The sequence below is a fragment of the Temnothorax curvispinosus genome, unplaced genomic scaffold, assembly GCF_003070985.1.
Source record: "Temnothorax curvispinosus isolate PA1 unplaced genomic scaffold, ASM307098v1 QBEX01006316.1, whole genome shotgun sequence".
Classification (NCBI taxonomy): Eukaryota; Metazoa; Arthropoda; class Insecta; order Hymenoptera; family Formicidae; genus Temnothorax; species Temnothorax curvispinosus.
Window position 1 is genome coordinate 136003 of NW_020216096.1, and position 17178 is coordinate 153180.

Consider the following 17178-nt stretch of genomic DNA (forward strand, 5'->3'; position numbering starts at 1 on the left):
CCTCTTCCCGCCGCTCCGTTAGAACGAGGCGGGTGACAGTTCCGTGCTCCGAAACAGGGACGCGAGCGAGCGAGCGCGCGCCACCCGCCGATCAGGTGACGAGGCGGTATATCGAATTTTATCAACCCCGGAGTCCCGCGTTCGAGGAGGCACAACCGTTTGTTTTCGTTCGTTCGTTCGTTCGCGCGCGCGCGCGCTCGCGAAAGAGAGAGAACGAGCAAAGTGTATGTGTATGTGTGGATCCTTTCAGGTTATGGTCATCGGCGTCAACCCGCGTGACGCCGCGCGGCCTCGCGGACTACTGACTGACTTACCGCTGGCCGTTCTCGCTCGTCCCGCCGTCGCGACGACTATCACGTGGTATTGTCGCGCGCGCGAGCGAGCGGGGCGGCGATGTCCTCTTCTCCCTTTCAGGGTTTTTCGCGACGCGCGGCCGGGGTGACCGGACCGGACCCCGCGGGACCGACGACGGACGCCTTAGGGACGCGCCCCGAACCTCCGCCGCTCCCGTCCTCGCGCTCGGCGATCACGAGGCGCCCGCGTACCGTCGACGCCGGCGCTGCTGCCGTCGCCAGACGGACGGACGGAGGGGCAGGGGGAGGGGATGGTGGTGGATACGCGGCGGAGAGCGCGGTGTGGACGTACTACCGGCTGACACCCCCGCGACAGCGCCGCAATGAACTCGCCCGGCACGAAGGGTCAAAAGCACCGCGGCAAAATAATAACAGAACGCAGCCGCCGACGCCGCTGTCGGCAACGACAGCGCGTGGTGAGCTGGGCGGCCGCCGCCGTTGTCGTTGTCGCCGCCGCCGTCGCCCCGTCGCCGTCACACGAGCGCGACGACCTTCCTGTCTCTATATCTCTACTTCCTCTGTCTCTCCACCACCGCCCGAGACCAGCCGTGACCGGCGGCGGCGTCGCGCCGGGACAACGCCGCGCTCGGCAGGACGGCACGACGACAATAACAACGTCGTCGTCGTCGTGCGGCACGGATAACGCGACGGCTGTCGCTCCTGCCGGTATTGCTGATATTGTTTTTGTTGTCGTCGTCGACGTCGTCGCTCGAGAAGATCCTTCGTCTCCCGTCGACGTTGCTGATATCGTTGTTTCCGTTGTTGCTATTGCTGTTGCTGCCGCTACTGTTGACGGTAGCGATGTTGGGGATGATTATGATGATGGTGGTGGTGGTGGTGGTGGTGGTGGTTGTTCGCGGCCGCGGGTTTTGGCGGGTTTCCACGGGCGACGAGCGCGCACACCACTGGCACACACCGCGGCCGCCGTGCATTCACCTCGTCCTCGCAGCACGCGCCGCCGCTGCTGTCGTCGCCGTCGCTACCGCCGACACGCACCGACGAGCGCTCCTCCTCGCCAGCTCGCGTCGCAGCCGTGATCGGCCTTCACTGGGTCCCCGGACGCGGAGGACGCCTCGCGGGAGCTGCACCGAATTGAGATCGTTGCCGCCGCTGCCCCTACTGCTGCTGTTGTTGCTGCTGCTGCTGTTACCGCGGCTGCTCCTGTGCCGCCACGCCACACCGAGACACACGAGACGAGGTTGCCCGACGCACCACTGGCTCGCGTACGCGCACGAACGGCCACCGATCGCGACGACGTCGAGCGGGCGCTCGAGCTCGCGGCTTGCACGACGGGTAACGCGCGACGTTCCCGCAGCACACACGAGAATCGTACAACGTCCTAACCGCGGGGACACCGCATCGCTTTCACGGGCGAACATGGAGCTGGATCCATGCCGAATGCTTGGCGAATCGGCCGCGGGGCGGCGCGCGCGGGCGCCAACCAACGTCGTGGCGGTAGGAGCGCGCGGGAGAGAGAAGGAAGGGGAGAGAAGAGAGAGATAGCGCTGGCGCGCGCGCGCGCGTACCGAAATTACGGCCTTCGGGGGCCGCCGCGCCGCCGTCGCGCCTGTCGCAGGTCTGCCAACGCGATATCGCGCCGCTTGACAACAGCGAATGCTCCAGATTCGCGTCAGATGGCGCCTCCGGCCGGCGATCTAGCGCGCCACTCGAGCCTCGCGTGGCGATCTTAAATATCAAAATAATACCGTTTCGTTCATTAAATTGGAATTAATTTTTTATTTAATTATCTCTCTTTGCTGTATAAACGAGATCCCGTTAGGTGTAACTTCGCCGTGAATGTAATAGGATCATCGTATTTAAGTAATTTGATAATGATGTTTGAAATTTAAAGCGAAACTGTTTGTCGTGAATTTTGAAATATTCTTTGATTTATCTAGAAAGAAATTCTTTGCTCTTCTCTGTAAAAAAAAAAAAAAAGAATTTTTTCTTTCTTTAATAAATTAGAGAAAGGCGCTGAAAAAGTGCTAAGGTGAAAAATTGTATATAAAATTCACACGAATAATATTATTAGGCTCGGCAGACCCAGTCCTGACTGAAAATACCGTTTTTTTTATCTGTATTTTAACTCTAAAAGTTTATTTAATTTTTTAAAAAACGACGAACCTTTTGCATCAATCTGATACTTGCTAGCTGAGACTTGCCAAAAATTAATTAAGTCCACATTGATAAAACTCAAAGTTTGAAAAAATGACATGTTTCTTATAAAGTACGTAAATCAACAATATATTGGGAAAAAAAAGAAGAAAATAAATATAGTTTCATAAATCCGTTCTGGATTTGGTTCTGCTGTGACGCTGCGACTGTGATGGTGATGATCGTAAATCCAAAATCAGGAAAATCAAAAGAAAGAGTCCTCTTCTCCTCCAATAACAGATCGAGATCGAAATTAAATCGATTAATTTGAATTCGTTCGATTGGAACAAAGTGAACGTTTCGTCATTCCATAACAACCGCGAATGAGGCCAATTACTGAATGCAAAATCGACATTCATGAAAAATGCAATTGTTTCGCTTTGCTGAAAGTGTATAATCGTGTCGTTCGATCATACGAAAAAAAAACGCGGCACAGGTTCAACGATCGAGGATTGCTCGGTTCTTAAATTCCCCGAGTTTCCGGTCGCCGGACGATCAGATTTCGAACGAGATGCTGCAGGCTGCAAAGTCGAGGAAAACGATAGCCGGGGAAGAAAGAGAGGGTTTCGTTGAAAAGCGGATGATTCGGAATGACTCACGAATCACGTTTCACAATCGCGGGAAATCGACTCGACGCATCAGCGACTTGACGCATCCTCCGCCAAGATTTCCGTCCGAGATCATTGAGCGATTTCGCGATGATGCACTCGTATCCGAGGCAAAACCAAGCAGAATTCGCGAGCAATCTGAACCGGACGTTCGTAAACTGATTGTGCACTAAATATATCGCAGTATATTGCTCGCTAGAGTAATTTGAATCAAACGGCCGTGGCAAAAGATTAAAAGAATGCAATTTGCGGCGCAATTATACATAACTTCTAAAAAGAAGCGCACCGCTAGGGATTTATGTCGAGTTTAAAAGAGGGCGATTATTTTTTTCAAAGCGCTGGGCACGTTTTTTTAAACGATCACCCCTCTAAATTGCGAAAATCAATTTTTATTTGTAAAATACACATACAAATCAATTAATAATTGCCTACATTTCTGTTTACGCGTTCACTTAAATCGACAATACTTTATGTACAGTTAATCAATTTAAACGGACCGTGAAATCTTTAATTAATGGCATGGATGAATATAAATACGTAAAATAACACTATATATATCATATGAAAATATCATTACATCGATCTTTTTATAAGAGAAACAATCGAAGTAGAATTATGTCAGTAATTATAATTTTACAAATATTACAGATTTATATTTGCTTTTCTGGGAACAAATTTTACTATAAATTTTTTAATAACAAATAAAAATAATACAAAAAATAACTTGCGTATGTGAGAAACTATTATTTTATATTACAGATATTGTTCATTGCAAAAATTCATAAACATCATTTACTACGAAGCATGATTACGAAGAATAATTTATAGTTTGAATTTTTATTTGGAAAATTTTTATTCAATTTTTTTAATAACTCATTGTTGTGACTTGAACAGTTATTTTAAAAAATCTATATTTCGATTGTATAATTACTTGATTAAAAAAAGAATATAACGTTAAACAATCGAAAACTTTATTAACAAATAGACTAATATTTGCATCGTTATAAGGTTCATAATTATTGCGATACCTAATAGCTTCCGTGATAAGGATGGTCCAATAGGATATGTTGTTCCTGTGAAAATTATAACACATGAAATGAAACAAAAAATAGCACGGATGTGTAAAAAAAACAAAAAGATTACAAAATGACGCACGAGACGTTCGTGAAAAGACGAAACTATACAAACTGCATAACGTGATGCAATACTTAAGCGGCATCGTGCAACCGGTGCAACGTTTGCAATCCGCTTGAGATTCGCTCGCAGCGTATTGTTTGATCTCTAAAGAAAATAATAATAATAAGATACGCAATTTAAAAATAAATTTATGGCCAGTTATATATATTTCTAGCTCCATATCAGGTGCCGCGTAGAGTTTCCATAATTACGGAATATTATATATATGTATTGAATTATTAATATATTGAAACCTAAATAACAATATTTTTTCAAGAAATTATCTTTAGGATGAAAAACAGTATTAGTGTACAGTTATTCCACAGTTTCTATAATATACATTTAAATTCGTAACTTTTATTATTTTCGTTTGAGATTTTTACATTACATTTTGTTTTAAATTCGTGACATCTTTTAATATAATTTAATAACATCTTCATTACATATATGTTTTCTCAATAAGATTGTATTTTGTTACATTGAAATTGTTAAAGTATCATATAGTATACACAGTAAAAATGACACAAACAAAATGTCAAAAGTGTTTATCATACCTATATAACATCAATTTGATTGTAACTTAAAAAAAAAAAGTTAATATGTTTTTGCGGACACTAATCTTCATTTCAGCGCGGTATGCACAAATTAATTCTTTGAAACACACTTATGCAAAGATACTTGAGCATATCATTATGCCCTATAGCTTTTTTTCACTTTGTTTCACTATAAATTCATTGAACGTTTATCCTGAAAATTGTATTCTCTTCACTTTTTATCATTTAACATCGAATAATTTCGTGCATGTGTATCATCCAAATCAGTATCATTTATTGATTGATCGTTTATATTATTTAAAATAGTGTTTGCCGCCTTCTATATATATGTATACATATATATACATATATATAATGAAGTTATTCATATGATGTTGAAATATTTCATATATGCAATGAATAGTTTTAAAATTTGCCCCGAAAGTTTCCGCGACTCCGATACGGTTTTCCTCCTACAAGCTTATGGCTTTTGCCCTTTAAGATTTTTCCTTTTCCGTGCCAATCAGATCCCCTTTGGAATGTATGGCCAGTCATTTCATCGTCGGATTCTTCTAATTCCATCGGGCTTTCTCCACGACTATGATTGCTTCTTCTGTCATGAAATTCGTCGCGCTCCACAGACCGTCTATGATACTCTGGCGAATATCTGTCATGACTATAGTGATCACGCATATCAGAGTGAGAAGAAAAATCATCTCTACTTCTAACAGGAGACTCCAGCCTCAAGCTTCTAGATTCATGTTCTATGGAATCTAAATGATGCTCTTGTTCATCGGATCTTCTAGGAGGAGACGCTTGCCTGTTCCAAGTACGTCTCTGCAAAGAGTTATTTAGACTCCATCTCAGATCCTCTTCTCCGCGATACTTGGATGCATATTCATATGTATCCCGCGCGCTCCAATCTAGACGATCCATTATCGGCCGTTTTTCTTCTTTTACCGGTTGGAGATCGTGTTCATCGACCTGTGATCCAAAGTCGGCCGTGGTGACGTATACTTGCACACCCTTGCTTTCCGTTTCCACTTCATCTGTCTGACAGATCTTCTGATGCATTTGAGTTATTGCTTTCGGAATCGGTACCGGCTGTTCCACGTTGCTCTCTTCCCAGAATATCTTGGTTTTGCTTTTCTGCAGAAGTATCGAATTCGACGTATGGTCTTCGGAAACGTCTTTCGTTTCTTTTTCTTCGTTGCGATCGTAGAAAAATCTACCCTTCATCTTTAAACGCGGATCCTCCATTGGAAGTTGAAATAGCGCTTGTTCGCAATGTCGCATTATTTCAGGCTTGAATCCTATCAGTAGAAAAAATAGAATCTCGTAGAATAAAATTCTGAATTTTACATACATATATATGTCGTAATGCTTATACAAATGTCATGCTTCTTGCAATCTTCACGCACGTTGTAAATCGTGTAAAAGGTAAGTGTCTTTAAACAAAAGTCCACTTTAGATGCATATCTCTAATGTCACACAACTCATGTAGTGTGATTAATAAGCAGTTTAAATAGAATTACAAAATTTAAAAGTTCTTACCTGGATATAGTACCGGTATATTAGATGAATCTAACGTGATAAAAAAGAAAATATGAAAAATTAGTATGGTTCAATTAAATAAGATACATAGGAAATATTTGTATCCTTGTGGTGAACAAAAAAGCGTGAACTATATAAGTTCTGTATGAATCTTTACGATCACATAACAAATTAAAACATACTCGCACCTTTAGCTGAAACAGATGCTTCCAATAGACTGGATAAGCTGGTTTTTTGCTGCAAGATCAAGTCATAAAAATTATATTAATTTTTTTTCTACAAATAAAATACATGATTGAAAAAAATACAATACTTCGTACAACAAATTAAAATAAATTAATATTCGACCTAGCAATAAACACTCCTGGTCGAATTTAAAACAAAACTATATACTCATCACTATCATATGTATTGCAATTACTTTTCGTTTGGAGATGATCGGCGGTTCGGGTGTCTTTATTCGTTCCTGGGGCGGAGAGTAAGCTTCGTTGTACGATGACGATGCCGCCGGTCCATGTTCTGTATAGCTCTGTGACGTAGAAGGTGTGGCTGAGCGATTCAAAGGTTTGTTTGGAGGTTCAAATTGATGAACCGGTGTTTGTTGGATAAAGGGTACAGTATACGATGGATTGTACGACATATGCGTATGATCCATCATCGGAGGGGGTACAGGTTGCGGCGAGGGTATCGGCATAGGAAGCAATGGTGAGCACATCACCGATTGCGGAGGTGCTTGCGGCACAGCAGCGGCATTCGGCTGATTGTACATGACCGGACCGGATGAATAATTGGCTGGAGGCAGATTTGGGGTCAGGGATGTCGGCGGCATAGGTTCGAAATTCATTGGCGATGCTGTAGCCGGCATAGATTCGAAATTCATAAACGATCCGGTTAGCATAGGTGGTAGCATAGATGACGATGGCGGACCCGGTTGATGTGTGTACGGGGGTGCTACAGACGGTGGTGGTGGTGGCGGCTGTGCTGGTGGCGGGTGCGCTGGTGGCTGTGGCCTGGATTCCGCTTCTTGTTTATATGTAGGCGGGTTGAGTAACGGTGCGATTCCTTCCATCGTCGCGGACGGCACGTATCCACTTGTGTTCGCGCCGGTCGACATGGCTTCGTTTCGCAGTTGTCTTGCCAATTCGTTGATGAAGGGTGAACGCTTCCTGACGCGCTTCTCCAATGATCTGCTACGTGTGCGACTTCGGCGACGGGGGCTGTATCGTCTGCTCACTGGCGAACGACTCGCTCGTCTGCCCGTTGGTGAACGGCTCGATCGTTTTCTCGGACGTTCCGTGCTGCGACTCCTTCGATCACGAGATCGGCTTCTCCGGCTTAATCAAGATAATCAGATATAATCTAAGATATAATCTAGTACATTTTTATATCGTATATATATTTGTACAATACAATAATATATAAAATTACAATGTAAAATTTAAAAGTTTGAAAAATTATATCTATCACAAACAACTACTTACAATATTTGTTCACAAAATGATATTTGTGACTACTATACACGCAGTGTAAAAAGATAATTTTTAACTAGATGACATTGAGTTTTTTTTTTTTTAATCTCTTTCTTGAACGAGAAAGAGTTTAAAGCATTAAAAAATCTCTTAACAAAGACGTTAAGAATATTGTCTCCTCACCGTTCATGCGTCCAATCAGCGCGTCTTCTACGGAGTCGCTCAGGACTCCATCTTCTATCTACGCTGGACCGCCGTTCTCCACTAAGTCGCCTAGGGCTTCTTCGTCGATCTGGACTTAATATAGGAGTTCTCCGGTCGTAGGATCGTGGTGAATTTTTCCGTCTGCCTGGACTATATCTAGGACTTCTGTGTCTTTCTTCTGTTTTTATAATAGGGGTTCTACGGCGATCTGGGCTTACAAAAGGACTTTTTCGTCGATGAGGACTCAGCCGAGATCGATCGGGAGTTCTGCGCCGTGGCGAAGATTTACCATAACGTTGCAACGATTTGCTCCTGCGATGCTCTCTGCTTCGTTGTGCTTCACGCTGCGCTCGTTCTCTGTTCTGTTCCTCCGCAATGCTCTGAATGGCTTCAGTTTCCGTCCCAGGCGGGACTACATTGTCCGAGTCCAACAAGTACTTGATCGCCTTCTCCTTTTCAGCAAGAAGCTTGTTCTCGGTGTCTCTCTTCGTTCGCATTTTGTCCCTTTCGATGTCCTTGGTGCTCTTCAAAGGATCCCGACGAATCTCTTCGCGTTTCTTCTCTTCTTTCTTCGGCTTTTTACGTTTGTGAGGTCCTTTAGGCTCGGGACGATGGTGCTCCCTATAATTATCTTGTCATCATTCGTTTGCCAGAGGATGCACACTTCCATAGTATTAAATATAACAGATTGTATACGTATATCATACAGATAGCGTACATGTAGAGAATGGAAATTATGTGACAACGTGGCATTGTAACTTATAACTAAATCACTAAAATTAGAACATAATACATTTGTATACAATATAAATTAATGTAATTAACTAAAACTCAAGAAAAGTCGTAGTGCCATAATTAGTTTCCCTACAATGATTGCACTTAGTAAGTAAGAGCAATACAACGGCTTTATTTTTAATATTAAGTATAGTGACAATATAATGTTATATAAAAATCATTTACAATAATGAAACTACCTAGAGAGTTGGTTCTCTCCTTGCTTCTTAGACCCTGTCATGTCTTGCTCGTTCTCGCGGTTTTTGTCTTCATCTCCTTCCCATGCGTCCACAACGTCCAGTCCTTCCAGCATAAAGTCTTCATCGTCGAGGAACTCCTTCAGTTCCTTCAGTTCCTCCTTCAGTTCTTCATCCGGTATCTCCTTGAGACCCTTGATCGCACGTTGCACATGATCATCACTTTTCAACAAAGGCTCCTCGCTTATCTGGTGAAATTTCTTCACGAATATCTTGCCAGTAGTCTTCGTCGCTTGCCCTTCCGTTTCTTTTACTTCTTTCATTTGATCATTGTCTTTGTCGCTTGCGTTGTCCATGTTGCTCACCAATTCGCGATTACCTCAGTATTCTGAAGTAATCAAGAAAATATCTTTGAGCTCTAAGTAAATTAATTATGCTTCTCGTATCTATATTGCTATTGCAACTTGTGCTTAATAAATCCCACAAAAAATATACATGCTTTTACATATGAAACAAACGTTTTTGTACATAAAACGATTGAATGATTTAAATAACCAACTTAAGGCATTGTGCAGTTTCAGTTATTGTTGCTATTTCAATTCATTGTTGTAATCCGTACAGCCGTGCAATACTGTCGTACTCGACAAGCTCTACATTTCATCGATGCTTTAAGTCTGTGTATGTTAAGTTTTATCTTCAGCACGTTTATCGAGATTCAACATGGCACTGCAAACTTCCTAAGCGTTTAGAAATATCTTAACTCAGGGCGGCGTGTAAATTTTTTACAGATTTTAATCTCAGAGAACACTGATAAGCATACTTATTATTGACAAGCACAGTGCTCAGACACGCGTGACATGTGGAGTACGGCGATCGGGTTCGATCGAGAAACGAAATAAACGACCTTCCGCCGAGCTTGTGTGCTAGTTCGACTAACAGGTAAGGTCGAAACGTGAGGGTTTCCGCTTTACTTCCCCGAATGGCCCGAATGTTGCGAGGACCGTCGTGAGGAAAGGGTGCCTGACGCAGGCTGCCTCACGTAAACTCCGGAAACTGTGGTAGCCCCACGATCGTTGCGAGGAACGATAAATAACGATGCAAATCCGCAGGATTCCGAGCGAGTACGACACCCGAATGGGAAACACCTGTGCCCGCTCGACGACGAGTTTTCTCACCCTCTAACTCGCCATGTTGCTCACCGAGCACCGAAACTAACCTAATCCCCGGATCAAAAGTGCACGAGTGCACTTGCGGCCGTACACGCTTTATTTTCGTCGTATATACAAAGATTTTCGCGACTTTGTATTCGCCGTATCGTTTCTCTCGTAACAAACCATGAACGTGCGAATAGATTTCAGGTTAATGCAATGAATAAAAACGTAATAAACGTCCCGGTGAACGTTTTTGTTAACAAAATTGTACCAAACTGCACTTTCAACAATCTCTTAACAATCGTTTAATGTTTAACAATCTTGCCTCTATTTGTTATATTCGCCGAACTCGACCGAAAGTGTTTTCTTTTTTACATAATTGCATAGGCCTGTTCTCTTTGCGGCTGTGCTCGCTGTGCTCCTGTGCTACATATGCTACACAGCTACACTTTCGGCACTCGGAATGAGAAAGGTGCGGGCGGGTATGAAGCATTTAGAGAGAAAAGGAGAAAAATTCTTTAGAGAAAAAAGGAGAAAGAAAAAGCGCACATATACATACATAAAAGGTTCGAAAAGATATACCTGTTCTTTGCAGCTGAACTTTTTGTACTTTCAATCCTTCTAATTGTTCTCAATGCGTGATTTTACATGCATCTCGTTTTGAGTACAGAAAGTTTAACATATAGACAATTGTTCTACATAACTGATATTAATTTATTCTCTATGCTTATAGAATATGCAACATAATATGTATAATTTTTCATAAGAATGAAAATGGAATGCAGTTATTAGTGTTTCAAGAAAGGCTGGAAATTCAAAATTTTTAAACATTCCGCGGTTTAGTACCGAGAGATCCACGTCTTTTTTATTTCTCGACACAAATATAGGAAAAGAAATTGATACAAATATTATGCTCGTAAAAACTTGTATTTATTCCATATACGGTTATACTTACTGTAAGAGACTACAGTTCTTAGGTATAATATATGTGTAATAAATTCAATAAATAATACAGAATATAGTAGCGTGTAATATTGAAAAACGTGACGTAGAAGCTAATTCTCGATCTTGACTTATGTTTTCTGAAGACACTCTGAATTTAAGGTGCCAATTCATGGGACGCTGAAAAACAGCGTTGAGCGACGTCACGTGACATCACTATGATGCCAGCGTCAAGCAAGAAAGAGAAGTTGGATTTTTCCAACTTCAAGCGTCAAAGCCAAAGCAGCGCGAAGACGCCGAAATTTTGACGCTGTTTTCCTTTTCATGAATTTCAATTGACGCCGGCGTCAATTGTGGTCATGCGACCTTCTTGCCGCTGAAAATGAGCGTCGAGCGTCAGCATGAAAAGGCACCTTTACTCTGAATTTATACATATGTTCTGAATTATTAGAATTAATCTAATCGCAAGATTGGAATACGATTGGAATTTATCACACAGTATTAACCCTTCGTCTGTATACGTGGATCTATGGCATTCGAGTCAAAATAATATCTGCTCTGTCAAAATAATAAAATTGTAAAACTTGCAAGCCTGCCAGAAAAGATTAAATAAACGATGATTATCAAAATAATTAAAAAAAAATCGTCGATTACAATGTAGACAGATTTTGTGAATTTTTTCATATTTTTCTAAACTTTAAGGAAAAATAGCGTCAAACGTGACAGGCTTACGTATACACTCCAACGGTGCAAAAAAAAAACGTATACAGACGGAGACTTAACCTTTGTTGTGCACACTTCTTCAAAATTACATATTGTGCACAGGGGGTCTATCAGACGTACAATTCGTTCTTTTGACTCAAACAAAATTGCTGGCTACTGTTCAAAGCTTCCAAAATAAGGTCTAATAGGTTTCATTAATATTTTGCAACATAAAAGAATTATAAATGATATGTTAACTAAAAAAACCAAAAAATGGACTTTTTACTTAAAAATGCATAAAAAATTCAATTTTTAATATTTTTTAATAATTTTTGCGGGATTACTTTCTTGAAATACTACACTTTCAAGGAAAAATATTAGTTTATAGCGGAGTTGAAAAAAGTATATTTATATTGCTATGAAATCACACGTTTTTCAACTTCTCACCACTGCCAAGAGCAGACTAAAGCCGGGCAGGCAAAACTATGTATAGGATCTTGAAGTGTTATCCCTAAACTACAGGTAAATGGCAGCACAGGTCCCGATCCGCATTGTACGTATTAGAAAAACGCGTTTGAAAATACGCTGGGGCCTAAAAGACCCAGTGTGCACAACAAAGGTTAATGTAACATTAACGAGATATTATGCGGAATAAAACGCTAACTTTTGGTCCATGCCGGAAAGCATACGATGTACATTTTCAGCATCGTCATTACCGTTGGTGGTTTAGCTGCTGATAGTATAGCTGATCATAGGTCTTTTTGAACTGCAGCATGTGTAGCAACGTTTTGTTTATTATTTTTGGTATCCAGCTATTTACGAAGCACTCGAATTCTCGAAAGATGTGATTTTGACTGTTCTCGTCGTTCAGCACTATGACCACCGCTACAGGATTGTCCGCCTTTTCTAACGTACACATAAAATCTAGCCTTACGTTGTTTGCCTTGTCATGCTCGGTCAATTGCTCCACCACCTTGTCCGACATGATCGCCTCTTTCTCCAGAAGACTCATTTGAACATCCAAAAGGGTCCTATTATTTTTCTTTCTATTATACCACACACATTTGTGTCCCGTGCAGTAAAACGTTACTTTTTGATGATTTCTGGTATGTACGTCGGATAATATATCAATTTTCTGCTGCTTCGTTTCTTGATCGAGCAGCATCTCGACTTTCAATTTAAAGATCATTTCAAAGATATCCCTTATTAGATTAAAAGTGACGAAATACCAATTATCTTTCTTGTACTGCTCCTTATCAGTAATATCCGTACGTGTCTCGAAATCTTCCGGTAATCCAGCAAAGATGAAACGACCAGCCCGTATTTCATTTCTGAACCTCTTCTTTTTTTTCTTCGCCTGCATCAATTGAGGAGGTATCGCGCTGAATAACATGGTCAATAAATAATCGTAATTATTTGCACTAGCTGTCAAGCAGATATCGGCGCTGAACTTGCAACAAAGTTGAAATGCCATTAATGCACGATCTGACGTATTTGCGGCTGTGTTCTGATTAAGTTCGATCGGATCCTGCAGGCATACTGGCTTTTGAATATCTAATTTCTTGGCACTATTATCCGTGACGAAACTTTTATATCTATACATGTAATCGGGTAACTTATCTAATTGCGCGAAGTCAGCTGTTGAATATACTTTTCCGTCCAGTAAACATATTACACGCGAATTGAAATTGAAATTTTCGTAAAAGGAGAAGAAATTGTGAAGTAGTACTGCAATATTACTGCTGTTGGTAATGGCAGGTAATACGGTATCTTCGTTAAAATTTACTTGCCACCCATTCATGGTTTCTGGAGCACAAGTTCTCTGAAGGTCTAGCAACGGCGGAAGAAGACCAACTGATTCCTGCTGGAGGTAAAATATAATCAGACACACCAAGCCATAACTGGAAATTCTTCCGCTACCCGAAATCTTGAAATGCCTCGCCCAGTATTTGATGAGCAGCATCAGCGGTCTTAATCGTGGATCGCGTGACGCGCAATATCTTAAGAAGTTACTTTTATAGATGCCTAGGCCGTTCTTGAAGGAAATGTCGCAGGAGACATTGGTCGGCATATAACGGAACTTTATAATAGGTGTTTTCGCTTTAGGGATTGATACTATGTTGGAAAATATAGACTTCATGCTGTACATAACTTTTCTTACTCTCTTGAAAATCATTGGCGTCCATATATGTGACGGAGTATCTGGCCTGTTACAGATCCATGGTACACCTTGAACAGAGAAGTTACTTAAACATACAACGATATTCACATACTATAGTAAAATTAGAAAATCTCTTACCAATTTGACCGACGTACATGTAGATATCTAAATCACTCTCTTTAAAACTCAACTGCGCCACCGTTGAGCCAAATTTATACGTTTTACATTGTGGGAACATCGATCTGAATATTTCATCCAGATGAGTACAAATGACATTATATCTCGTTGCCAATTCAAATTCAGTAAGTTGCACTGCATTTAAAAGTGCTGCCATTTGGTTGTCAAATGTCACTACATTTTCGAAAACATTTTTTATTCGGTCGTAACTTATTGGATCCTCTTCTTCTAAATTTTTATTCTCAGTTCCTTTCGGAACAGTGTCTTTTTGTTGTTGCGCTATGAAACAATAAATGAATGTATTCATCAGCTCCACAGAAAAATAGTGGGAGATAGTAATTATAACATATTGCTAAAGCTAAGATAACTGATATTTACCTTTGTCAACGCCGAAATTTTCTCCATTTTTCTTCAGTCTTCTCAAACATATTTTTTCATTTGCTAGCCAGTGTGACCTGCTCATTAAAATATCAACAAGTTTGCTGCAACAACAAACCATAGATACAATATTTATAAAGTAATACAAAGGAAAAGATAAAAAAATTTTCACCAAGGAAGAAAATAAAAATGGTGATTCCTATATGTATAATTTAAAAACTTAATTATTCTATGACCATCTTTCTTTCTATCCGAAAATGTAGAACAATATACTTGTATGAACTAGACAGGTAAAATTTATTCCTATATGTTCTGTCGTAAATGTTTATTATAAATTACCTATCATTGTATTCAATCCAAATGGAGTTCCGTCTTTTAAAAAGCTGCTGTCTTTTAACTGTTCCAAATTGACGAAGATAATTTACCAACTCCTCTACCGACACATTTTTTGGTAAAGGCGCAACACAAACTGACTTTCCTGGCAAATAATGCTGATTTCCTTCATATGAGCTCTGTTCTGATCTTGCGTCTTGGTGCTGATGGTTCGAGCTTGTAGCAATTTGTTTGTTTGTGTGTTGGACAGATTCAGCTGACTTAGAGTTCATGGTTCAAAATTGTTCAAGCAATCGTAATTTATTATTCTAACTTAATTATATTTCTGTTTCGCTTGCAATTTCTCTTGGAAGTATTATTATATAACGATACGCTATATAAAAATAGAAAGATTAAAAAAGATCACTATTTAACTAAAATTCAATAATTGACCATCTCTAGTGATCACTTTCAGAAAATATTTTGTTTCGATCAATCCTTTTGAATTTCCAGCACAGAGAACAACATCATTTTCAGATTCGAGAAATATTAAGCCATCTTCCTTTGCTCTTCCAAAATTGATGTAAATAAAAAGTTCGGCGCTTTGACGTAAACCGTTGATAAAATTTAATCCCTTCGCAAAGTGAATGTGATTTCTTTTCATACGTGATAGACCTTCAGTTTTTATCTTTGACCAGTACTTAAAATAGGTCCCGTGAATTATATCAAAGTCCACGCAGTCAAGTATCTTCAAGCTCAGTTCATTGATCTTGAATATAGAGTGGCCTTGATTTGCCTTAATCTCTAAAACACCGTCAATTGTTTCAAGGGTAAATCTTTGCTTGTTATTTTCCTTTACTACTCTCTTGATGTCATCAATAGTATACTTATACAATGATTTATTCAACAGTTCGTTAACTGTGACAAAGCCGTTTGGTTTAATATTTAAGCCTTCCTTTATAGCTCCATGACGTAGCAGATATGATAATCTTTTGCTGAGAGCAATGTCGCTTTTACTCTGACTCTAAAAACAATATAATAACAAGTTGTTATATTGTATAAAATAACATTTGTTATATAGAGATCTATAATTATACAATCAAATTAAGTAGATTATTAAAGTGTTTCTCAAAAAAATACGAATGCCAGTTCTTCAACTTTTTGTTAGAAATTGACATATTTTTTTTTTACAAAATCTAACAAAATATTTACTGCTGTTATTACTATACTAGAAAATATGTTAATAATTTTAATGCCAAATCACTTAAAAGCATATCTTCAATTGTTCTGTTCTTTCAATAGCAATCACATTACACCTAATTTTATTAGTAGGTTTTTACTAATAATTTGCTGTAATTTTTACCACGATCTTACTTACGAGCAAAAATAAAGTGTTTAACTACCTTTAACCAGAGCACATACGTTAAATTTTAAAATACAAAACTTATAATTATGAAAATAGAAAACAGGGAGGAAAAATATGCAAAAGTATCCAAATAATGTGTCATGTCATAACGATTATCAACCTGACTAGACTTATAGAATGTTTATTTCCTTTAAGCAAGAATCTAACTATTAGAAAGTTCTTCTAGTGGCACGTAAATGATCGTTTATATAAATAAATAAACAAAACGACATGTACGTGTTTCAGACAGGAGAAGCACTGAAAGCAAACTATACATGCCCGCACAGAAAGGTGCACCCTATTAAACACATTCGACAGATGTCTTTATATGCAACAATCTTACATTACCACGACGTTAATAAGAAGCCATAATTTGGGACAAAAAATGCACAGACTTCTTTTCTTGTAAATAAATTACAAACACAATTGTCTAACCTCTGAAAACATGAAACTAGCGTAGCTCGCAACTTTCCCTCGAACCAATCGGTCTTCTTTACGTTAATTTGAAGGCATACGTCTCGACATTTAAATTTCTTAACAAGTCACAAATTTACGGAATTCTAATTGATATTATGACGACAATAATCGCATAATACCTACCATTAGCCGCGGAATAAATCGTGTCTACGCTAAAGGCCATCGCATTGCACACAAAATTGCATAGGCTGCATAAGCATAGCATAAGACCGCTGGACCAATGAGCATCTTATGTAAATCAATATGGCGACTTTATGCTGGATGCTCATTGGTGTAGCGATCTTAAATCCACCGATAAACCAATGAAAGAAATTTTGTTTCAATTCCGTTCCGCTATTTCTTTTTCCATGGAGACACACCCTTAAGACCGGTTCTACATTGGTCGTATTGTAGATAGTCGATTATTCTCCTCACATTCGCTTGTAATTGGTCAATTTCTTTCGGCTTGAGG

At 39.9% G+C, this 17178-nt stretch overlaps 4 protein-coding genes across 10 annotated transcripts; all 4 read right to left on the reverse strand.

Annotated features, from left to right (window-relative positions):
• Nucleotides 1–760: 760 nt before the first annotated feature.
• On the reverse strand, nucleotides 761–1745 carry LOC112455651 (GATA zinc finger domain-containing protein 21-like). Its single transcript, XM_025017695.1, has one exon. The coding sequence runs from the start codon at nucleotides 1283–1285 to the stop codon at nucleotides 863–865; it is 423 nt and encodes a 140-aa protein (XP_024873463.1). The 5' UTR covers nucleotides 1286–1745; the 3' UTR covers nucleotides 761–862.
• A 2909-nt stretch (nucleotides 1746–4654) lies between these two features.
• LOC112455658 (serine/arginine repetitive matrix protein 1-like) lies at nucleotides 4655–10601 on the reverse strand. 6 transcript variants are annotated; one of them, XM_025017709.1, is made up of 7 exons: nucleotides 10499–10601; nucleotides 9026–9410; nucleotides 8031–8672; nucleotides 6800–7712; nucleotides 6567–6615; nucleotides 6379–6408; nucleotides 4655–6137 (listed from the first exon to the last, which is right to left on the reverse strand). In XM_025017709.1, the coding sequence occupies exons 2-7, from the start codon at nucleotides 9376–9378 to the stop codon at nucleotides 5251–5253; spliced, it is 2874 nt and encodes a 957-aa protein (XP_024873477.1). In that variant the 5' UTR covers nucleotides 9379–9410; nucleotides 10499–10601; the 3' UTR covers nucleotides 4655–5250. The 6 variants fall into 6 exon arrangements, with proteins under 6 accessions (XP_024873477.1, XP_024873480.1, XP_024873479.1 ...); XM_025017712.1 differs by lacking the exon at nucleotides 10499–10601 and adding an exon at nucleotides 10239–10476; XM_025017711.1 differs by lacking the exon at nucleotides 10499–10601 and adding an exon at nucleotides 9960–10230.
• A 1556-nt stretch (nucleotides 10602–12157) lies between these two features.
• Nucleotides 12158–15232, reverse strand: LOC112455660 (speckle targeted PIP5K1A-regulated poly(A) polymerase-like). Its single transcript, XM_025017717.1, has 4 exons — nucleotides 14873–15232; nucleotides 14534–14637; nucleotides 14117–14434; nucleotides 12158–14046 (listed from the first exon to the last, which is right to left on the reverse strand). The coding sequence occupies exons 1-4, from the start codon at nucleotides 15136–15138 to the stop codon at nucleotides 12530–12532; spliced, it is 2205 nt and encodes a 734-aa protein (XP_024873485.1). The 5' UTR covers nucleotides 15139–15232; the 3' UTR covers nucleotides 12158–12529.
• Nucleotides 15172–16909, reverse strand: LOC112455661 (tRNA 2'-phosphotransferase 1). Of its 2 annotated transcripts, none has more exons than XM_025017719.1 (2): nucleotides 16851–16909; nucleotides 15172–15869 (listed from the first exon to the last, which is right to left on the reverse strand). In XM_025017719.1, the coding sequence occupies exons 1-2, from the start codon at nucleotides 16851–16853 to the stop codon at nucleotides 15276–15278; spliced, it is 597 nt and encodes a 198-aa protein (XP_024873487.1). In that variant the 5' UTR covers nucleotides 16854–16909; the 3' UTR covers nucleotides 15172–15275. The 2 variants fall into 2 exon arrangements, with proteins under 2 accessions (XP_024873487.1, XP_024873486.1); XM_025017718.1 differs by lacking the exon at nucleotides 16851–16909 and adding an exon at nucleotides 16686–16844 and having other exon boundaries at nucleotides 15173–15869.
• Nucleotides 16910–17178: the final 269 nt, after the last annotated feature.

What these genes read in the sequence shown, in the direction of transcription:
- LOC112455660 (XM_025017717.1), bottom strand. Translation starts at nt 15,138, where the DNA reads ATGAACTCTAAGTCAGCTGAATCTGTCCAACACACAAACAAACAAATT. An exon ending in TGGATTGAATACAATGATAG is followed by an intron (nt 14,638 to 14,872) that starts GTAATTTATAAT and finishes TTGTTGTTGCAG; the next exon opens with CAAACTTGTTGATATTTTAA. An exon ending in AAATTTCGGCGTTGACAAAG is followed by an intron (nt 14,435 to 14,533) that starts GTAAATATCAGT and finishes ATTGTTTCATAG; the next exon opens with CGCAACAACAAAAAGACACT.
- LOC112455658 (XM_025017709.1), bottom strand. Translation starts at nt 9,378, where the DNA reads ATGGACAACGCAAGCGACAAAGACAATGATCAAATGAAAGAAGTAAAA. An exon ending in GGAGAGAACCAACTCTCTAG is followed by an intron (nt 8,673 to 9,025) that starts GTAGTTTCATTA and finishes AGATAATTATAG; the next exon opens with GGAGCACCATCGTCCCGAGC. An exon ending in CGATCATCTCCAAACGAAAA is followed by an intron (nt 6,616 to 6,799) that starts GTAATTGCAATA and finishes TTGATCTTGCAG; the next exon opens with CAAAAAACCAGCTTATCCAG.
- LOC112455651 (XM_025017695.1), bottom strand. Translation starts at nt 1,285, where the DNA reads ATGCACGGCGGCCGCGGTGTGTGCCAGTGGTGTGCGCGCTCGTCGCCC.